A 23,028-nucleotide genomic window follows, 5' to 3' on the forward strand; every position below is an offset into this window, starting at 1 on the left:
TGGAAAATCAAGTGGACAGTCACCATGGTAGGCAAAGGGAATGGAGTAAGTAGAAGTGGGGGGAGAAACAGGAAGATGCAGATTTTAGGTGAGCAGAGAGACAAAAGCTTCTTGAAACAAGGTCAAATCTAGAAATAATGGGTATCAGATGCATGTGTGCGTGTTAAGTCGCTTCAGTCGCGTCTGACTCTTTGCGACTCTATGGACTGTAGCCCACCAGGCTCCTCTGTCCATGGGATTCTCCAGGCAAGAATACTGGAGTGGGTAGCTATTCCCTTCTCCAGGGATCTTCCTGACTCAGGGATCAAACCTGTGTGTCTTATGTCTCCTGCACTGGCAGGCGGGTTCTTTGCCACTGGCTCCACCTGGGAAGCCCCTGAGTATCAAGTAGGGCAAGGTTAATGGTAACCCTGGGAGGGAGATCCCATATAAATGCTGTGTCTTCCTTTGCCTCTAGAAGGAGCAGTCTTAAAGGCACCAAGTGTATTCACACAAAGAGCAAAGATGCATCTTCAGATGTAATCATCATAGTGTCCAGTGAACTATGACCCAAAGTAAGTGACTGATCTTGGTACCTTCCAGATGTATGAGAAATGAGTGTACTGCCTGACTCCAGACAAACTGCCAGGGGAAGAACAAAGCAACCTTTTCTCACATCAAGGAAACCTTGTTTGTTTAAATCCTGCCAGTCTGAGAACAATGTCATAAAACTTTCCAGTCTTGCTCTTAGCCAAACAGCAAAGGAAATGCATCAACTGCTACCCTGGTTAAACTTTTCATTTCATAGCACAAAGTTGAAAGCTTGAAGTAAATTCTGCTAAGACAGTTTCCAGGAAATAAATCCATTAATCAAACAAGCTCTGTATAGGTGGAAGCAAAAAAATTTTGAATCAGGGCTTATGCTGGAACAGGAAGAGTCACATGTTCACATTCCTCGGGCTTATTTTGCCTTTTGACCCCCCCAAAACATATAATACAAACATGCTGAAATTGAAGAGTAAGTGCATAGGTTATGAGTCAACAAGCAGCCTAAAATCACCAATACATCTACAACAGAGAGCTCTTGTCACTTAAATTTTGTCCACTCTCTATGATTGAGAAGAGAGGGGTGGTGGAGAGTGAGTTGATGAAAGCTTGAGTTGATGAAAGCTTGATTAGAACACCGAGAGGACAGAAAATGAAACACATTTCTATCCTGAAGTGCACTACGTGAGTGAGTAGTTTCCTAGTTAAGTTCAAGGCCAGTAGAATACAGAGCACCCTTAGAAAATTATTTCTACAAATCCAACAAAGTCTACAGTAAATAGATTCAACTTATAAGTGCTGAGTAAGCAGGCAAGAGGGGCTTGCTTCCCCAGTGGCTCAGCGGGTAAAGAATCTTCCCACAATGCAGGAGACATGGGTTCGATTCCTGGGTCAGGAAGATCTCCTTCAGAAGGAAATGGCAACCCACTCCAGTATTCTTGCCTGCGGAATTTCAATGACAGAGGAGCCTGGTGGGCTACAGTCCAAAGGATCACAAAGACTCAGACATGACTGAGTGACTAAGGCAGACAAGTAACCAACCATAATAAAAAAACTATACTATTTCCCATCCTACTCTATATTTATATGCCTCACGTTTCCCACAAGGGAGATATGAGCATTTTTTTTTTTCTTTTGGTCTATCCCAGTTTCTCCCAGATGCTCTCCCAGTATGAGTATCATCAGATAAATGAGAATGCGAAATATTTCTTCAATTGTGATTATGACTACGTGGCAACTCTTTCTGCATAAGGCACAATTCCATAGTAAATGTTTAAGAGATACCGATGAGATTGATTTTCATGAGGTTATCTCACAATACTGCTAATTTGTATCTGATAAAACTTAACATTTTGTGGAAAGGGTGATTGTAAAAAAATTATCTGTACAGATTTAAGATTAGTGATGCTTTCTCCTGGAAAGAACAGAAGCAGTGCAGAATTGTGATTGAGGGGACAAGGTACTCACTCAACTTGGATCACCAGGGTCTGCATCCAGGCCCAGCCACTGGACTTGGCATGAAAGTACATGTAACATCAACTGTCTACTTCTTTATCTATTAAATGGGTAGAACTATTCCTATGAGTGTTGCAAGGGTGAAATGATAAAGGGAGCATCTTCAAAATAATTTTGGCACATATGAAGAAACCCCAAATTGTTGGGTACTATTTTTGAAAAGATGGGAACAAGCATTAAGTCATTTTGACATGTGATCCGATGTCTGTCCACTCACCCACATTTCTTATGCTCTTCCTTCTCTCTTTTTTCTTAAATTAATTTTTATTGGGGTATAGTTGCTTTACAATGTAACATTAGTTTCTGCTGAACAGCAAAGTGAAGCGCTGTTTGTATATATCCCCTCTTTTTTGTATTTCCTTCCCACTTAGGTCAACACAGAGCATTGAGGAAGATTTCTCTGAGCTATGCAGCTATCTGCTTTATACACAGTATTATATGTCAATCTCAATTCATCCCACCCCCGCCTTTCCTCCTTGGTGTCCATATGCTTGTTCTCTATGCCCGTCTTCTCTCCTATTTCTGAGGATGAACTATTTGTCCTCTAGCTAAGACCAGCTCCTCTATCTGTATACACCAGATCATCCCTCCTCTCACTACGGAAGGGTACCACTCAAGCCGTTCCCTCCCCTGCCTCCAACATCATCAATATTTCTTTGTTACTGGATTGTTCCCACTAGTACACATATGGTTACCATCCCATCTTTAAAAATTAATCCTCTCTTGACCCTACTTCCCTCTATAGCTTCCACCCTATTTCTCTGCTTCCTTTCATGCTGAAAGTCCTCAGAGGTTGTTCATACATGCTGTCTCCAGTTCCTTTTCTTCTTTTTCTCGTAACCTTCTCTACTGAGGCTTTAATCCCTGTGCATTCTAGTACAGCAACTCTCATCAGCATCATCAATGTCTTCCACGCTGCTAAATCCAAAGTTGCTTCTTAGTCGTCCTTTCCCTTACCTACCAGCAGCAGTGGGCAGATGGATCCCTCCTTTGGGGAATACCTGCTAACCCTAGATTTCAGGGTGTCATACTTGTTAACCTCCTAAGTCACTGGCCACTCCTTATTCAACTGTGATGCTGGTTCCTCTGCTTGCTAACATCGGGTTGTCCCCATTTGTAATCTGTAGGCCATTTCCCTTTTCTCTGAAAACTCAAGTTTTTTTCGCTGACAATACTCAGTTTCATGGCTTTAAATTACCTGCTAGCAATTTCCAATTTTAGACCATTTATCTAACACTCTTTCCTGAATTTCAGATTTTTATATCTAACTGCATACTTGATATTTCCATGGTAAACTTAAGATATTCGAAGAGAACATGTCCCTATTCCTGACTACAAAACTTGTTCTTTCCAGAGTCCTTGCCAGCTAGTCCACAGCCACCCCATCCTTCAGCTTATTCCTGACTTCTCCCTTCTCTCATTTTCCCACCCAAACCATCAGAAAACTCTGTTGGCACCACTTTCAAAGGAAGTACAGAACCCAGATACTTTTCATCATGTCCAGGCTACTTTTCTTAGTCCAGGCTACTACCATCATGTCTCAGTTAGAGAATTATATTAGCTTTCTAACTGGTCTATACCTGGTTCTGTCCTTATCTGCAGTCTAGTCTGAACATAACAGCCTGGGTGTTAAAATCTGTCAAATCAGGTTAGTCCTCTGCTCAAAACCCTCCAATCGCTTCTTGATTTTCTCAGAGTAATAGTCAAAGTCAATACAAAGGCTTTAAATTATTTAAACTCATCTTCTACTCACTCCCCTTCACTTTTCAAATTCAAACCAAATGAGCTTCTTTGCTGCTGTCTTATTGTGGAAAGCACACGTATGCCTCAAGGCTTTTGCATTAGCTGTTTTCAATACTCAATATATCCTTACCCCAGGTATCCGTATGGCTCACTCCCTTACCTCCTTGTGTAAGCATCAACTTTTCAATGAAGTTTGCTCTATTAAATGTCAACAATATTCCGAAACCCTTTTACTTCGCTCTGTATTTTTCCACAGAATGTCACTTTTAACACATTAGGCAATGTCTTCCTTTCTTATGGTATTTTTTATGTCGAGAGACATGAAAAGAATATAAAATTCAGGAGGTCGGGTGTTTTGTCCGTTTTGTTCATTACTGGATCCTGGTGTCTAGAATAGTGACTGACACAGAGAGAATGCTCAACTGAAATATGCTGAATGATTGAAAAGCAAGACAAAAAAATTCACAAATAGTGTGTGACATCTTATTATCATAGAACTTCAGAACTGGAAGAGATCTTTAAAAAATTGGCAGATGATCTTTATTTTACCAACAAAGAAAGTGAGGTCCAGAGAATTTAAGTGACCTGCCAAATAAATAAATTGTGGACTTGGCAAGTACAATATCTTGGTTCTGAGTCAAGTGTTATTTCGTTACCTCATAAGTCACTCCACAATTTTTAAGGGAAATAACATTAGTTTTCTGAGAAACCTGAATGTTCAAAATGTCATAATGTACCATTATAATTGGAATTCTAAGTTTATAATAAAATATCTGTTATCTTTTTTATTTTTACCAAATATTTAAAAAATTTGTAAATGTACTTTACAAGTTGTTTTGCTTGCTGGCCTGAGTTTTAAAGGCCCTCATTCATTGATTTTTTTCCTTCCCAATGAAATTCTAGATATTCATGTGCAGAAATTCATTGAATCCAGGAGTGTTAATATATAAACCTGTTGATGAAAATGATGCTCTGTACTTACATATTTATACTTTACAAAGTAAAACAGACTTGTTACACATTATAAAACCACCGAGATAGTTCTTGTGTTAAGTGCAAGTTCTGAGGATATGATGACTTTCAGGCATGTATGCATAAATACTATAGTGGGAAACGGCAACCCACTCCAGTCTTCTTGCCTGGGAAAGCTCATGGACAGAGGAGCCTGGGGGTCTACAATCCAAGGGGCTGCAAAGAGTCAGACACGGCTGAGCAGAGCACAGCAGCAGCAGCATAAATATGCACATACATTGAGGATAGTCACTTAGAAGTATTGACAAAACTAAGCATTTCTTGTCTAGTAGCAGTGCAGATCAGGGTGATTCAGCCTTTACTCCACAATGTTGGCCTCTGAATTATGGAAGGCTCTGGAGATTCAGAGAAAAAAAAAAAAAAAATGTTTGGCATATTCTCTCATAGAGCCAAGTCTAGTAGGGGAGATAACATTTAAAATAGCGTTTCCAATCAATCAGAAATACAGAGGCTGCAAACCCGTGGCCCATGAACAGTTTCACTTGACCCTCAAATGTATTTTATTTGGCCTTCCTCACATTATGATGATTTTTTAAAAAAACCTACTATCAACCTTTAAAAATTGGGATATTTTATACAAAAATTCAGATTCACTTGAAAAATCAGAAGATATGGTAACTTTAGGTCCAGGTTCCCATATGGGAATGACTGGCTGGAGCTGGAGTGGTGGTCCCCTTTTGAAGGGATCTAGTCTTCCCAGTTTGTTCCAGTGTCCATCAGTTTCAGCTAGCTCATTCGGGTGAACTTGATCAGTATCATGCATGATGTCTGTGTGACTTGGTACTTGCAATCCTTGTAGCAAGCATGCTTCTACAATTTGCAGAATTCAGTGAAAAAATAAAATTGTGAGACTTCTGCTTAAAAAGCAGTAAACAAGCTTTTTCCTTTCTTCCTCAGTACTACCTCTCTGACCTGTCATGGTGATTTCTATTTACTCTTTTGTGTCATAGTCCTTTGGGCGTGGTGATGGCCTATGTGCCTGAGATCTCACAGGCGCCTAGCCTGAGCCTGCCTCTCCAGCACCTGCACCCAGGCCCTGTGGTAGGGAGGGGTGGGAGTGGGAGATGGTCACCGGACTGGGGTAGGGATGGGGAAGCTGGGCAGGCACTGGAGAACCAGGGGAGCAGAACTGGAGACGAACCAAGTCTCCATGTCCCAGACACAGCCTTCTCCACACTACTGGACTTTATTCACAACAACACAGCTAACATGATTAAAAAGGCATGATGACCACAGAGCATAAACCCATGGCACAGGGCCCTGCTGAGAGGGGAATTTGCGCAATTGTACTGCTCCCATGCTTGCAATGCCAGCTGTGGTCTGAAGGATCAGAAAAGACGCCTCAGAGGATAAAAAGGTTGAGCCTGTGGACGGTAGAGATGGGCAATCCTTTGAAAGCCCAGCACTGAAAAGCATAAGATGAGATCTCAAAAGAGTCCAGTGTGAGAAAGGATAAAGCAGGATGAGATGAAGAAGGAGGCCAAGCACCATGAAGAGACAGGTGGGATTCTGGGAGTTTAGGGCCTTGTAAGACAGGGAGAAATATAAGCAACAAGTGAAGCATTAGCTATGACCACCTGACACACCATTAATAAGATATTAATGGCAAACATAAAGGAAAGTAAACTCACATGCAAAACTGCTCTTAAAATTTTATACTTATGGCTGATTCATGTTGTGCAGCAGAAACCAACACAGAATTGTAAAGTAATCATCCTCCAATTAAAAAAATTATTAAAGGTAAAAAATTAAGCATTCCTTTTCACCAATTATTCTGCAGACCCTGCAGAATTCTGTTGTCGACAAATTCAATCAGGAATCAGTCTGCCTGGATGTGAATCCTTGCTCAGATATCTACCAGCTCTGTGATCTTAGAAGCAGTGCTCAACTTTCTCATCTATAAAATGGGAAGTATCCCCTATAAGTTTGTTGCGAGATTGAAGGGAGGGATGGATAGAATGCTTAGCAAAGTATATGTCATATAAATGTGAGTGCAGTCAGTTTTAACTATTAAAGTGATTATTTCCTCTCTTTGGATACCTTTGTTTAGTATCCAAGTTGCATTTGATTTTCATCCCTTGGTGTTTTCAACTCCTCAGCTGAAGGCAGTTTCCATGCACCAAGGCTCAGCAAGACAGATTTTGCTCATCTTTTCCTATTCTTTCTCTTTTCATTTTCTCCAGTTTCATCTATCTATCTGCTGATGACTCCCAAATGTATACTTCCTCTTCTATGTTCTTTTTCTTGCAGATGCTGTCTTTGGAAAATCTCTGTGCCTTCTTTCAAATACAACTGTTTTATCCACCAGACTTCAAGAACAGGGCAATGACTGAATGTGTTTCTAGATACAGTGCCTGGTATAGGACAGATGTTCAAATAATATCTATTGAATGAATGAAAGGATCTTCCTCTTTGTTTTTCAACTAACATGTATTTGGTGTATCTCTTCCGTAAGGCTTAATGCCATGAACTATTTTAGATATAGTAGTGTCAACTGATTAATTGTTCTAGTCATTAAATATTTCCAGTGTATTAGGAAGATAGTCACTGTGGCCAACCAAAGATATAAGATACAAGGTGGGAGATTTGCTTTAAAATAAACAAAGAACCAAAAAACCTTGGATATGTCTCTATTTGGAGGATGAGGTGCCTTTTTCAGATGACTTATTTTTGGCATTAGCAAGCTATGGATAATTGGTAATAAATTATTGATAAGTTCTTGGTAGTTATCAGGCAATTTTGTTAACTGGAGACAGCCAGAAATATAGTAAAAGATATGGGAGGAAAAGTGAATTCTCAGGTCCCATAAAGAGTGTGTCTGAAAGTTAAAGGAAAATTATGAATTGGGAAAGGACATGAAACTAACCACTAGTAAGTGGACTAAGTTTGTGATCTGCCTGATGTTTACCACCTTTGTATGAAGAAAAAGTGATGACCTGAAGGCAACCTGGCTCATTAGGAAAAACTATGTCACAAGAACTTCATCTCCTTTTTGGCAGGACTTATAGCTGGGTAGATGAGGAAAAAAAAGTATTCAATGACATAGGGTATTTGGCCTACAGGGCACTTCATGATACCCTTGTGAAAGACAGAGAAATACAGGCCATCCAATAACATGAATGGATCAAAGAATAGCTGGATGAACACATGTTCCCAGAGTAGTGATTAACTAGTGTATTTCAATGCATACAATTCTTTTCTGTGATGTGCCTCAAGGATCTATATTTATCTCTGTTTTCTCATCATTTTAATCTGTTGCTTCTGTGAGTAGATAGGAAATGTTTACAACATGGGAATAAAATAAACCATAGTAGGGCAGTAGGCATGATGGATGAAAGAAACAGGTATTTTTCAGTGTGTACTCAAAAGTGAATTATATTAAAGTCATGGGTTTAGACATCAATCTCTTCGGTAGAATTGAGACAGACTGGGTCTTATGCTTCTTGTGACCCTAATATTTCAAAATGTCCAGCACAGAGTGATGCTTAAATATTACTTGAATTTTGAGAAGCCTGAGGGATAGGTCCAACTTAGCAAGGTTTATGGATTTCAATGGAGTTATTAGTGAAAGTGAAAGTTGCTCAATCATGTCTGACTCTTTGCGACCCCATGGACTGTACAGCCCAGAGAATTCTCTAGGCCAGAATACTGGAGTGGGTAGCCTTTCTCTTCTCCAGGGGATCTCCCCAAACCAGGGATCGAACCCAGGTCTCCCGCATTGCAGGTGGATTCTTTACCAGCTGAGCCACAAGGGAATAGCTAATAAAAACTTAAATATCATTAATAGAATATATGTAAAAGTAGGGAGATAGTCCTGTGTTACACTGTACTTGATGCTATACCTTTGAAAAGTGAAAAGTGAAAGTGTTAGTTGCTCAATCATGTCTGACTCTTTGCGACCCCATGGACTGTAGCCCACCAGGCTCCTCTGTCTATGGAACTCTCCAGGCAAGAATACTGGAGAGCGTTGCCATTTCCTTCTCCAAGGGATCTTCTCGACCTGGGATCAAACCCAGGTCTCCTGCATTGCAGGCAGATTTGTTACCAACTGAGACACCTGCTTATAAGTATGTTTAAATGTACAAAAATAAGACGACAATCTTGTTTGTTAAGAAAAAATATGAATATACATCAGCATGAGATTTTGGAATGGTTATTCTATTACTTGTTCTCAGAATGTACAGAAAGATTTTTTTCTCTCAGCACTATCTGCAGTAATCCTGAAAAGAAATTTATAAAGTAAGATATAATGCAAAATTCTAGATCTAAAATAAAAAAACCTCCAAAATTACAGGTTTAAAACATTATTAAAGAGAAAAATCTACAAGTTGAAAAGAGAAATATCTGCAGTTATAGAAGAACATTAAAAAATGAATAAATGTAGCAACAATTCAGAAGACCATCTGTTTAACCAACAAAGAAACACAAATTATGATTATAATGTAAAACTACAAGATGATGGTAAAGAAAGAAAAACTGACTATCATAAGATTAATTATGAGATTTCAAAACATATCCCAATATAAAACAAAAGTCAAAAGCACATGAACAAAATTTGATTAAATTGATTGATTAATTGATCAGAAATTGACCACACTTATTTTATTGATTAAAATATTTGCAGAACTGAATCATAAGGAAAAAACTACTCTAATGTTAAGAAAATAATCACTTATAGATGATGTGGCAAGAAATGTCTATCAGTATTTAGCACATCACATATAACAATAAACTCTAGATGACTCAAATCACTCACTAAATCAATTTATTAGTTAACTGTAAAATGAAAATAATGTAATGACTTTTCCACCACAGCTATGGACTGAGGATAAATGTGGTGTTATTGAAGAAATGGATTTCATCATCAAAAATATTATTTTGAAATACAGTATTAAGTTACATAATGTGCATGTGCGTGCATGTTCAGTCATGTCTGACTCTTCAACGCCGTGGGTTGTAGCCCACCAGGCTCCTCTGTCAGTGAAATTTTCCAGACAAGAACACTGGAGTGGGTTGCCATTTCCTACTCCAGGGTTATCTTCCTGACCCAGAGATCAAACCTGTATCTCTTGAGTCTCCTGCACTGGCAGGTGGATTCTTTACTGCTGCACCACAATATCAAGACACAAATAATTACAAACTACAATATGATAATTTTCATCCAAAATGGCATGAAATCACTGAAAATATCTAAGGCTGGTAAGATAAAAGAGTGCTTGTAGGCACTGCTGTTCAGAGTTCCTACTGTTACAGAGAAACATTAAAACATCCTCACCCAACTAAATGTTGGTGTCTAAATGCTATTCTCCAAAAGAGAAACCAGGGTTCCTTGGAAAATAGCTGAACCACAAGCTGGGGCAAATACAGATGAACCTAGAGTAAGCTGTTTATGAAACCAGAGAATAAGAGAGTGAATAAAATGTAAAAGTAAGAAAGTAAGTAAGAAACTAAATAAATAGTCTATGGCAAGAGAAGCTACCAAAAGGCCACCAAGAGCTCCTAATAGTTAGCCCTTGAACAATTTGAGCCCCAAATAAATAATAACATTAGAGGCATATAAACCAAAGAATAAAGTAAGTATTCATGAGTCCACACTGATATCAACAAGTCATTGTATAAATAAATACATGGGAAAGAAGGAGTAACTCGTCCTTATAAAATAATTCCACTTGCAGCAATCTGACTTACAAGACAATTTCTCAGATGTAGTTAAAGATTTTCATGTTGAAAGATGCTTACATGTTAAATGCAGCATTATAATATTAATTAAATATCTAAAAGAGTGGTTTCTCTTTTGATGAAATAGTTTATCATCGTTATCATCTCATTATTTCCAGAGAATGTTTATCAGGAAATACTCATAATGATATGCAGTGTATCAAGAAGTACATCTATATTTATACTGTGTACAGCACTTTGGTTACAGAGTACATGTGTGTGTAAACATATATTCAAAATGTGTGTCTAGCAGAAATAAAGTGACAATTGTGCATAATCCTATTTCTTTTTCTTCTCAAATTTTTAAAATTATTTTAAATTTTGAAATGCAGTTAAATTGAGAACATGTCATTAGTGAATGTATATCTCAAGACAGTTTTAGGAAAGGCAGAGGAACTAGAGATCAAATTGCCAATATCTGCTGGATCATCGAAAAAGCAAGAGAGTTCCAGAAAAACATCTATTTCTGCTTTCTTGACTACGCCAAAGCCTTTGACTGTGTGGATCACAACAAACTGTGGAAAATTCTGAAAGAGATGGGAATACCAGACCACCTGACCTGCCTCTTGAGAAACCTGTATTCAGGTCAGGAAGCAACAGTTAGAACTGGACATGGAACAACGGACTGGTTCCAAATAGGAAAAGGAGTATGTCAAGGCGGTATATTGTCACCCTGCTTATTTAACTTATATGCAGAGTACATCATTAGAAATGCTGGGCTGGAAGAAACACAAGCTGGAATCAAGATTGCCAGGAGAAATATCAATAACCTCAGATATGCAGATGACACCACCCTTATGGCAGAAAGTGAAGAACAACTAAAGAGCCTCTTGATGAAAGTGAAAGAGGAGAGTGAAAAAGTTGGCTTAAAACTCAACATTCAGAAAACTAAGATCATGGCATCCAGTCCTGTCACTTCATGGGAAATAGACGGGCAAACTGTGGAAAATAGTAGCTGACTTTATTTTTCTGGGCTCCAAAATCACTGCAGATGGTGATTGCAGCCATGAAATTAAAAGATGTTTACTCCTTGGAAGGAAAGTTATGACCAACCTAGACAGCATATTAAAAAGTAGAGACATTACTTTGTCAACAAAGGTCCATCTAGTCAAAGCTATGGTTTTTCCAGTGGTCATGTATGGATGTGAGAGTTGGACGGTGAAGAAAGCTGAGTGCCAAAGAATTGATGCTTTTGAACTGTGGTGTTGGAGAAGACTCTTGAGAGTCCCTTGGACTGCAAGGAGATCCAACCAGTCCATCCTAAAGGAGATCAGTTCTGAATATTCATTGGAAGGACTGATGTTGAAGCTGAAATTCCAATACTTTGGCCACCTGATGTGAAGAGCTGACTCACTGGAAAAGACCCTGATGCTGGGAAGGATTGGGGGCAGGAGGAGAAGGGAACGACAGAGGATGAGATGGCTGGATGGCATCACCGACTCAATGGACATGAGTTTGGGTGAACTGCGGGAGTTGATGATGGACAGGGAGGCCTGGCATGCTGCAGTTCACAGGGTGGCAAAGAGCTTGACACGACTGAGTGACTGAACTTAACTGATCTCAAATCCCTTTTTTCTGAAATAGTTAAGGGGGTAGTATATGTAAACTGCAACTTTAGCTTATTTGCTTTATAGTTCAGAAAGCCATTATTAATTTCTCTGCTGCATTGTTTAATGTGACAAAGTTCAGGGTAGAAACTAAAAGTGCATTTTTCCTAAATTAAGAGGAAAATTAAAATAAATTAATAATAATTATTATTTTTATTATTCAATAAAAAAGTTTTACTTAAATAAATGATTAACAATCCCACATCAAATATGCAATAACATCCATCATATATTTAATATATTTTAAGTATACTTGAGCACACATTCATTTGTAATATATCACATTTACATTTGTTAATCATTCCTTTTATGAACCAATATCTTTACCAAAACATTCTACTGTGCATTGTATATACAATCATCCAACACATAAAATGTTAACAGCTTTAACTTTAGAATTATTTGATAATACTATATTATCTAATACTAAGTAATACATTATCCAATACTAAATAATTTTCAGACCAAAGTATTTATTTCATTTTATAAATTTAAACAGTGTCTTATCACCTAAAAAACATTTATAACTCAAAAAAGAATGAATGAAATTAACATGGAAAATAAGATATTAATAAAAATTAATAAAAATAATGAAATAAATTATAGGACACTGTGTTATAATTTGACTCCAACCATCCACAAAACTGATCTAGTTATGAATTCACTTTAGGAGAAAATTCTACATGGTTTTTAGGCTATATCCAAACAGTATTTTACATTCAAATGAAGGTAATTCATCTAATTTTACAGATGACTTACCTACCAAATATTTTTACTTTTTAAATGGAAACTGATTGCACAGATATGATTTTCTGATAAAATACAAGATATGAATAAATGCATAATTTCCAATACTTCGGAACTCTGTTCTCATCAATAAGCAGTTTTCTGGAACATCAAAAAATGTGGCAAAATTCAGTATCCCTTAACCTCTTAATCTTACTCTGCCCAAATGCCTTGAACATTTAATGGACAGAACAAATCACTAATATGGATTCTGCTTCTTTACCTCATTTTCCAGAGCACAGCACAGTGCCTGGCTCATCGCTGATGGTCAATAAATATTCAATTAAAGAAAACTGAAGTATACTTTTTCTTTTTGACATAAGTTATGACAGGCTTTCATTTTGATTCATGTGAAGTTATGAATCTGGACCAGTTTCATTAATAAAATTGATATTATTAAAAAAGAAAATCCCCATATACAGTTAAATCAAGTAGAACATAAAAAAAAAAAATCAGTGTAAACTTTCCACCTAAGTGAATGTACTATGGAGGATGCGAACCATCTACAATAAGAAAACTTTAGAAAACCACTGTTGATGAATGAGATTTAGAAATGGTTCTACTGTTAATCAGGTGATGAAAGATTGATGTTTCCTGTAATTAAACTCCTGATGAAAATGTGAGTAATAAAAAATCAGGAAAACAAATTGAGAAAACAACTTAATTTGATAGGCAGCCATATTTTCTTATACTCATTTTCCTTAAGGAAAAGGGAAAGCAGATTTTAGAAGAAGAGGGTAGGACAACACTTTTTATCTCCAAACACTGAAGAATCTGGCTGGAATGACTAGGAGCAAGTCTTTCTATCATAGAGAAGTGCAGATATCTGTCTTAAGTTTTTGTTGTCAAAATTAATCAAATTAACAAAAAAATTTTAACAAAAGAAGCCATATTTGCTAGTCAACCCTGTAATAAGACATACCTTTGAAACTATTTATCTCTGTCTCTATACATACATATATGTGTGTGTGTGTGTGTCTACAGTGACACAGACACCCATATGTGTATGCATATCTATGCATCAGTGTATGTGCCTATACATGTATCTATGAAAATTCAAGCTTCATGAAAATATGTCTTTGGAATAACACACAGACACATTCTTCTTATATGGAATTAAGACCTCTTATATGTTTTTGAAATAATTCACAAAGTCACTCCTTCGGAATAAGGTGAACAACATTTTACCATATCGCCTTCTTTTCAGAAACCTTTTTAAGATGCCACATCCTGGTAGTCCTCAAAGTTTCTAAGCATTTTCAGATGCTTGTTTTTCTTCCTAATAAAATTTTGGAGAAATGTGTATAAAAGTAGATTAAACTATATCAGACTCTTTAAAAGAAAACACTGCTCTCCTTTCAAGACGGTTTTTATGTAGTAAAAAAAAAAGAAAAATGAGCATTGCAAGCAGTTCTGAAAACACAACTGAGATGCAATTTGATAAATAGCCTTCCATCACCCCAGCCAGAGCAGTGGAAAAGCACACTATCAGCACTTTCATCAAAAGCACTATTGACTCCTCTTTTTTCTATCTCATTTTATCTTGGCTTTCTCATTTTGTTTACTCAGTCAATGATTGGGAAAAAAAAAATGATTCCTTACCCTTTGGATGAGTTCTGATGGAGTCCACTGGAGAAGAGTCCTTTCCTACATCTTTGCTGCTGTCGCTGCTTCCCTCGCCACCACTATCTCTTTCAATCAGTTTATCCACCATTGCAATAATGCAGTTCAGGCTCTTCCCCACACTGGCCCACACCCTGTCCTGAAAAGAGCATGAGTATCACTATGGATCTTTATTGCAAAACCAAGATGAGGCAAAATCAGATGAATCCATTTGAGAACAGCAGGAAGGGGAACAATCATGCAGACTGAGCGACTCTAATACCCCCATTCATTTGGCCAAATTATGCATAGACAAGAAATCTATTTTCTCTTAATAAAGCATAAATCAAGTGTTATGATCCTTCTATTTAGGTCATTGTTTTTGCCCTGTCATAAAGCAATGATGAACTATTGTACAATGTGGATCCATAATTGAGCACAAATTACATTTTACACTGGAGATATCTATTTTATCTGTCAATAATTAGTATGAAAGCAAAGATTCACCAATATTTTACAGATGGCTAACAAACACATGAAAAGATGCTCAACATCATTCATTATTAGAGAAATGCAAATCAAAACCACAATGAGGTATCATTTCACACCAGTCAGAATGGCTGCTATCCAAAAGTCTACAAGCAATAAATGCTGGAGAGGGTGTGGAGAAAAGGGAACCCTCTTACACTGTTGGTGGGAATGCAAACTAGTACAGCTACTATGGAGAACAGTGTGGAGATTCCTTAAAAAACTGGGAATAGAACTGCCATATGACCCAGCAATCCCACTGCTGGGCATACACACTGAAGAAACCAGAATTGAAAGAGACGCGTGTACCCCAATGTTCATCGCAGCACTGTTTACAATAGCCAGGACATGGAAGCAACCTAGATGTCCATCAGCAGACGAATGGATAAGGAAGCTGTGGTACATATACACAATGGAATATTACTCAGCCATTAAAAAGAATACATTTGAATCGGTTCTACTGAGATGGATGAAACTGGAGCCCATTATACAGAGTGAAATAAGCCAGAAAGAAAAACAACAATACAGTATACTAATGCATATATATGGAATTTGAAAGATGGTAACGATAACCCTATATGCGAGACAGAATAAGAGACACAGATGCATAGAACAATTTTATGGACTCTGAGGGAGAAGGTGAGGGTGGGACGTTCTGGGAGAATAGCATTGAAACATGCATATTGTCATATGTGAAGCAGAACACCATTCCATGTTCGATGCATGAGACAAGGGCTCAGGGCCGGGGCAATGGGATGACCCAGAGGGATGGGATGGGGAGGGAGGTGGGAGGGGGGTCACATGTGGACCCATGGCTGGTTCGTGTCGATGTATGGCAAAAACTATTACAATATTGTAAAGTAATTAGCCCCCAACTAAAATAAATAAATTTATAAAAAATATATATATTTTAAAATAATGACTGCCACTTGCATTCAAATTTCTTATTTTTCTTTTTATTGTGATAATATAGACATAACGTAAAGCTGACCATTTTAACCCTTTTTAAGCATACCGTTCAGCAGCATTCAGTATTGATACATTCACACTGGTGTGCAGCCATCATCCCCATCCAGCTCCAGCAATTTTTCATCTTTCTAAGCTGAAAATTTTTACCCTGTAGCATGAGTTGTCCATTCATCCTTTCACCCATCCCTGGCAACCACCATTGTACTTTTTGTTGCTATGAATTTGATGACTCTAAGAATTAGAAGTTCTTAAAGTGTGGTCTTCAGATCATCCTAACAGAATGACCTAGAGAATTAAAATGCATATCCGTGGGCGCCACCAAGTCAATCAGAACAGTCTCAGATTAACAGATACACACTATATATAAAAAAAATTATCAACAAGGACCAACTGTATAGCACAGGGAACTCTACTCAGCACTCTGTAACAGCCTGCATGGGAAAAAGCTGAAAAGAATGAATAGATGTATAACTTCATATATGTATAACTGAATCACTCTGCTGTATACCTGGAACTAACAGAACACTGTAAATCAACTCTATCCCAATATAAAATAAAAATTAAATTAAAAAAAAGAACCATTGGCAACACTAAGCTGAAATTTCAATAAGCTCTTTCAGTTCAGTTCAGTTCAGTTCAGTCGCTCAGTCGTGTCCGACTCTTTGCGACCCCATGAACCTCAGCACGCCAGGCCTCCCTGTCCACCACCAACTCCTGGAGTTTACCCAGATTCATGTCCATCGAGTCGGTGATGCCATCCAGCCATCTCATCCTTTGTCGTCCCCTTCTCCTCCTGCCCCCAACCCTTCCCAGCATCAGGGTCTTTTCCAATGAGTCAACTCTTCGCATGAGGTGGTCGAAGTACTGGAGTTTCAGCTTCAACATCAGTCCTTCCAATGAACACCCAGGACTGATCTCCTGGTGCTCAGAAATGAGGTGATTTTCTAGTGGGAGTCCAATGACCCAATGACATGGTTTCTAAAAAGTACTTGGTAAATTTATTGCAATTTGGAAAAATCACATCCTATCCTTGCTGGCTTTCCTAAATAAATCATACTTGCTTTTCATAACCCTCTATCTTGAGTACAAAATATGCTGTTAATCACAAGTAATCATAGCAATTTTTTCTGTAAACACAGATCATTCCTCCCAAGAATTAAAAGCACATTTCTTTTGCTTTTAATGGAAGCTGATAAATCCATAAATTATATCATCTTCTGTCTAGTATCTGAAAAAATCAAGTGGAAATCTTGAGACCTAAAAACCTCATCACTTCCAGGAGGCAATGCTGGAGAAATGTAAGCAAGATGATTTTGTGACATCACTCACTGAGATTTGGTGAGGAGTTTATATTCTAGATCATATAACTAAACTGTGTTGTGCTATGCTATCCTTAGTCACTCAGTCTTATCTGACTCTTTGTGACCTCATGGACTATAGCTCGCCAGGCTCCTTTGTCCATGGGATTCTCCAGGTAAGAATACTGGAGTGGGAAGCCATGCCCTCCTCCAAGGAATCTTCCCAACCCAGGGATAGAACCCAGGTCACCCACATTGCAGGCAGATTCTTTACTGACCGAGCAACCAGGGAAGCCCAAGAACACTGGAGTGGGTAGCCTATCCCTTCTCCAGAGGATCTTTCTGACCCAGGAATTGAACTGGGTCTCCTGCATTGCAGGTGGATTCTTTACTAGGGAACTTTACCAGGTAGCTTTATCAGCTACCAGAGAAGCCCATAACCAAACAAAATGGTCCCTATTCTGGAGATGCCTTAATCACCACCATCAACCTTATTTTTCAGACTATAAGTTGAAAAATGAAGCAATTCTCCAGCTAATACTGTGGATAAACTCTGCTACTGAGGGAAAAAGGAGGAAAGCATTTCTCTTAATTTTTAGATTAGCTCTGTAGAGGAGATAGGCTTTCAACTCTCTTCCTGTTACTCATGATGAGAGAAATTTTATGTTCTGATCAAAGATGAGTAGTATTGCATGCTCTTTTTTCTTATGTAAAGGCATATAATGAATGGATCAACTGCTCTTAATCACGTCTTTGAAGAGCATGAACAGAAGGGTATGTAAGAGGATGATTTTACATTCTACACCTAGCCATTGTTCTTCTCCCTTTATAGATACTACCTCAGGTTATACAATTCTGCTGCGAGAAAAAGTAACCTTTGCAGCCAGTACAGAGATCTTCACTGGCAAGAAGAACAAACTGAAGTGTGCTCATTGATTAAGATCAACAATTATACAGTAAACGGTTGTGTTGTGCTTGGTAAACAGTCTTAAAACACTTGAATGGGTGGAGGGCACACAAACTGGGAGGATGTTTTGGGGGTAAGAAATAGAGCAGTTGCTTATATAACACTAATACTTGATTCAGGCACAATCAGATCCTCTGTTGAAGGCACATTCAGCAGCAGACTCTGAGGAGACTCATTCTGTTCTTTATCTTTTGGAGAGCAGATCCTGCCAGGCCGGTGGTGAGAGAACCCTAAGCTTGGCCGGACACTGCTTCCTTCTCTTTCAAGGCATCGACAAAGCAGATTAAATTCACTGATTTACATCGCCGTCTTTCATACTAGACTGTGAGTTATCTGAGAGGAGAAGGAAATGGCAACCCACTCCAGTATTCTTGCCTGAAAAATCCCACGGACGGAGGAGCCTGGCGGGCTACAGTCCAAAGGGTTGCAAAGGGCTGGACACGACTGATAGACTACGCACACATGTGTCCTCCGGACATCGCAGAAGGTCTGGGAGAAAGGCAGAGAGGGAATAAAAGAGGGAGGGAGAGAGAGGACTCCAATCCAGAGGCAGATTGAGGATTGCTATTTATATTCACCGGATACACGAACATGAGCTGCTTTAACCTTCAAAAACCACCACATAATATCAATATTATTGACTCAGATTTTAGAGATGAGGAAACTTCTGGTAAGAGATACTGAATAACATTCAATATTAAAATGGTAGAGGTAGACTAGAAATTCCATTTGATTCCAAAGACTGGATTCATTCTTCATGATTTCCCACAGAATTCTGGTATCCAGTAGGAATTCCTCTTCATGAAATCACCAGAACTTTGGGGACAAGCTTTGGGGAGAGGGAGCTCAGGAAGGGTTAGGTATACGTGCATGTCACCTCACAAGACTAAGATTAGGTTTCAGTTATCTGAGGCTTTAAAATGAGCCCAGTGGCAAATTCTGAACTGAGAGAAGATTCTACAAAAAGGGCAGGCTGGTCCCATGTACCCATAAGTCTGAAACCAACAGTACCATGTAATTAGGGGTGCAGCAATCACTTGACTAAAGGACCAATCAGTCTGGGTCAAAGGACACAAGAGGCAAATATTAACAGAGGACAACGTTAGCAACAAGGCCCCAAATCCATTTGTGGGCCCAGGATATGAAATAGGGAGTGGACTATAGGGAGGGAAGGTGATAATTCACTGCTTAGAAAATAATTAAGAAATATTATTAATTACCAGCAAGGTAATTATTTTGGAGCTAGGATGCTAACAAAGAGTAGGAAACATTTTTTGAAGATGTACCTTGAATATCTGATTTCTCTTCTAAACAAGCCATTTTCCATCATGTCTCTGAGAAAGCATGTGCACAGAGGAAACTAACCAGCAAAAATCCATTCTCATTTTGGTGACTTTTTATCTACAAGGCCAGTCCATGTGAGGCATTCTTTTCGTTTAGATTGCTGGTATGGCTGGGACCTACTCCACTATCTTCCCCACTATAATCAGGAAGAGGATCACCTGCTTAGCAAGGAGAAGACAGTGGAAGCATGAAGACTGGCTGGAGTTCTTCATGTTTCCAGCCTTCTCCCTCCCCATTTTTAGGCAAGAGAAATATGATCTGCCTCCAGAGTTTGTTTATCCCCTCAGCCACATGACAGGTTTAGAAACACACACAGACACACACACACACACACACACACACACACACAACGACAACCTATCAGAAAAGTAGATGGCTGGGCCTTCCTTCTCCCCCTCCAATAGCAGTCATTAGCCTACTACTGAAGAGAGTAACTGAACATTGGTGGGTTACAGTCTAACCTTTATTAAATGCAACTTAATGGTGTCCATGACCTTAATAACACCTTCAAAAAACCCAACTTCTAGAAGGTGAAGTGGCTATCAACTTTTGCTCAGCAATGAGGGGAAAAGTCAGTGGGGAACAAGCAATAGTATTTCTTCCATTCTGAGTCAGGTTCTGATCTTGGTTCCTATTTATTTCTGAGTTAGGACCTAAGCTAACATGCAGGTAAAAGCCAGTGGCAATGGATGCATGCATTTGAAGGATGTAGACATGAGTAGCCAGGGGGCTATTACACCTGGCAGAGTGAGCCGTGAGGGTAGGGAATGTGGTGCTTACTCAGCATGTCACACATTTATGAGCTTGGTAGCATCAAGAGAAATCCTGATTGCTTTGGATCAGCAGTTAACTTTAAAAAAAAAAAAACTCGTTCAGCAACCCTTAGCTGATTAACTTTTCTAGGGATGACTTTTGATCAGCAAGAATGCAAAGGCTAAACTAGAGTTGATATGGGGACCCCGTTATATCTTTATCTCCATGCATAATTTGCCACTGGTCACTACGAATTTCTGAGCTCTTTGATTAGAACTGCTTAGCAAATTGATAAGACTAATCTCATCTTTAAAAAGAAGCTTCAGTCTATCCTTGAGTTGACTGAGAGTAATCTGCACTCTACAAGCCTGGTTCCTCCACACTGCAAATCTTTGTTCATTCCATAGCTTGATAACTCTCCTTTCTGAATCCTGGAGTTGCACATATAATACTTTATGGTACAGGATGGCACATTCATGGCCCAAGCTACATAATGCACACATACTCACACACATGTATATAAACACCATGCCCACGACATACATATCATGTCCACTAAAATCAGCCAGATATGTGACATCCATCAGAACTGAGATGCCCCCGACCTCTGCTTCTTATTGATCCTCCTGCTTAATTTCATCCACCTACTCATGCAATAATCCCTGACCTTGGTTTCCCAATGACCACACTGCTGCCCTTACCCTGAAATTCAGTGCCTAGTTACACAAGTGATTCAGATGGTCAGTCACTGTTTCTCCAATAGGTGACCTCTCCAAAGTCCCTGGTCTGGATCTTGCTACATGGTTAGCTCTCACATGATCAAGCCTATACACAAGAGCCACATTTATCTTCATTGATAACCACGCTTGTGCCATCACACCTCTGATCAAAAGCAGGCTGAATACCGCAGCAAGTATTTTCTCTTCTCTCAGCCTAGAGGCACCTCTGTAGTTGGGTCAACCAAGATACTAACTCTACACATTTCCCTTTAGTTTTCAAAATGAAAACTTCATCCAGGTCAGTCTCCTTGCTGCCCTAGGAACATGCTGCTAATTAGCTCAACATATATTTTCTGGGCATATGCTACCTGTCTGCTGAGTGCTGAACATCAAAGATATGAAGTAAACCCTGGAGGAACTAGTGTTTCTAACTTGACACATGCTGCTTTTTATGCTTTGAGGGCCTTCTCTTTTACTTTCCATCAATCCAAATTCTCACCCTTTCAGGTCCCACATATCCAAGAATTGTTCCTGCTATTCTCTCTTTGCTTAATGCATCTTTTCTTTCTAATACACAGTGGGAACTATAAGGGAAATGACTGTTATTTATTAATACTTTTCTTCTCGGGTCCTAGTAGTCATCATGCATGCATGCTAAGTTGCTTTGGTTGTATCTGATTCTTTGTGACCTCATGGACTGCAACTGGCCAGGCTTCTCTGTCCATGGGATATTCCAGGCTACAATACTGGAGGGGGTTGTCATGCCCGCCTCCAGGGGATCTACATGACCCAGGGATTGAATACACAATCTCTTGCATTGGCAGGTGGATTCTTTACCACTAGCACCACCTGGGAAGCCCCTAGTATTCACCAGGTGATAGATAAATAAAAGAATGAATAAATGAATGAATAAAACAAAGAAGGAAGAAAGGAAGGAAGAAATGATTTTTTCATCCTCTTCAGCTTTCATATAACTTCTCTCTGAATTCTTTTGACATTTTTAATGTGTGTCACATAACTACTTCCATTCTGAGAATATCTTTCAATATCTCTCCTTGTTTTAGGAGTGCTGGCCATTTACTTGAGTTAGATAATTTGGCTGTTGAAGTCAGAAGCCATTTTTTTTTTTTTGACTGTATTTGTTTTCCCTCAAGTACTCATAACATTGCTGCATATTATTGATGCTTAATTAACATTTGTTGATTAACTTAATAGCCTGCTATTTATGAGTAAAAATAAATTAAGATACAACTATAAGAACTATTATCACAAGTATCTTCAAATTGAAGTTAGAATTAAGCTCATATTCTGAATGGTTGAGTTTACCTTAACATGTGTCACATCAAGCTATAGATTCCAATCCATGGAAATATGAAATAAATCTTTTGTTTGATAGTAAATTAAAAATAACTGATTTACTAAAGCTTTTAATTTTAAATTGGTAATTGGGTTTCAGCTGCACACCATCAAACCAGGCACTGTAACAATCAGGAAAGTATCCAAGGGAGATGATGGTATCCAGTATAAAACCACAGGAAAATCAGTCTTACATGAATCAAAATAAAATATCTCTGTTAAAAACAGTGACTTGAGTTGGAAGACGAATTGCTGAGTCAGCAAATCCTTCCATTCACTTATTCTTCCATCAATTCTGAAAAATACATTGAACTGGTCTGTATCAAACACTGTATGAGGTGCTATAAAACAGGAGACTAAAGGTGAATGTATTAACTGCATGTGGAAAACTCTTGAAATTGGTAGGATTTCATGAATATGCATGCCCATAAAGATCTCATTTGGGGTTTCTTTTCTTTAATAGAACATTTGTGCATTTTAATGGACAGTCATGAACTTTGTTTAATCACCTTTTGTGGACTTTAATATCAGATAAGAATTCAGAGCACATCTCTCCTGGGTGAAAT

The 23,028-nt window shown here is 38.5% G+C and overlaps 1 protein-coding gene across 50 annotated transcripts in view; it reads right to left on the minus strand.

Annotated features, from left to right (window-relative positions):
* The window catches only part of INPP4B (inositol polyphosphate-4-phosphatase type II B), an 802,877-nt gene that overhangs the window by 92,585 nt on the left and 687,264 nt on the right, over window positions 1–23,028 (minus strand). For all 50 annotated transcript variants that reach the window (XM_081543596.1, XM_081543565.1, XM_081543580.1 and 47 more), the window contains one exon: window positions 14,529–14,688. In XM_081543596.1, the coding sequence (XP_081399722.1) occupies window positions 14,529–14,688 (160 nt within the window). The remainder of the gene's footprint in view (window positions 1–14,528; window positions 14,689–23,028) is intronic.

This window comes from Giraffa tippelskirchi, chromosome 11, assembly GCF_054371585.1.
Source record: "Giraffa tippelskirchi isolate mGirTip1 chromosome 11, T2T-mGirTip1v1.2.pri, whole genome shotgun sequence".
In the NCBI taxonomy this organism is placed as follows: Eukaryota; Metazoa; Chordata; class Mammalia; order Artiodactyla; family Giraffidae; genus Giraffa; species Giraffa tippelskirchi.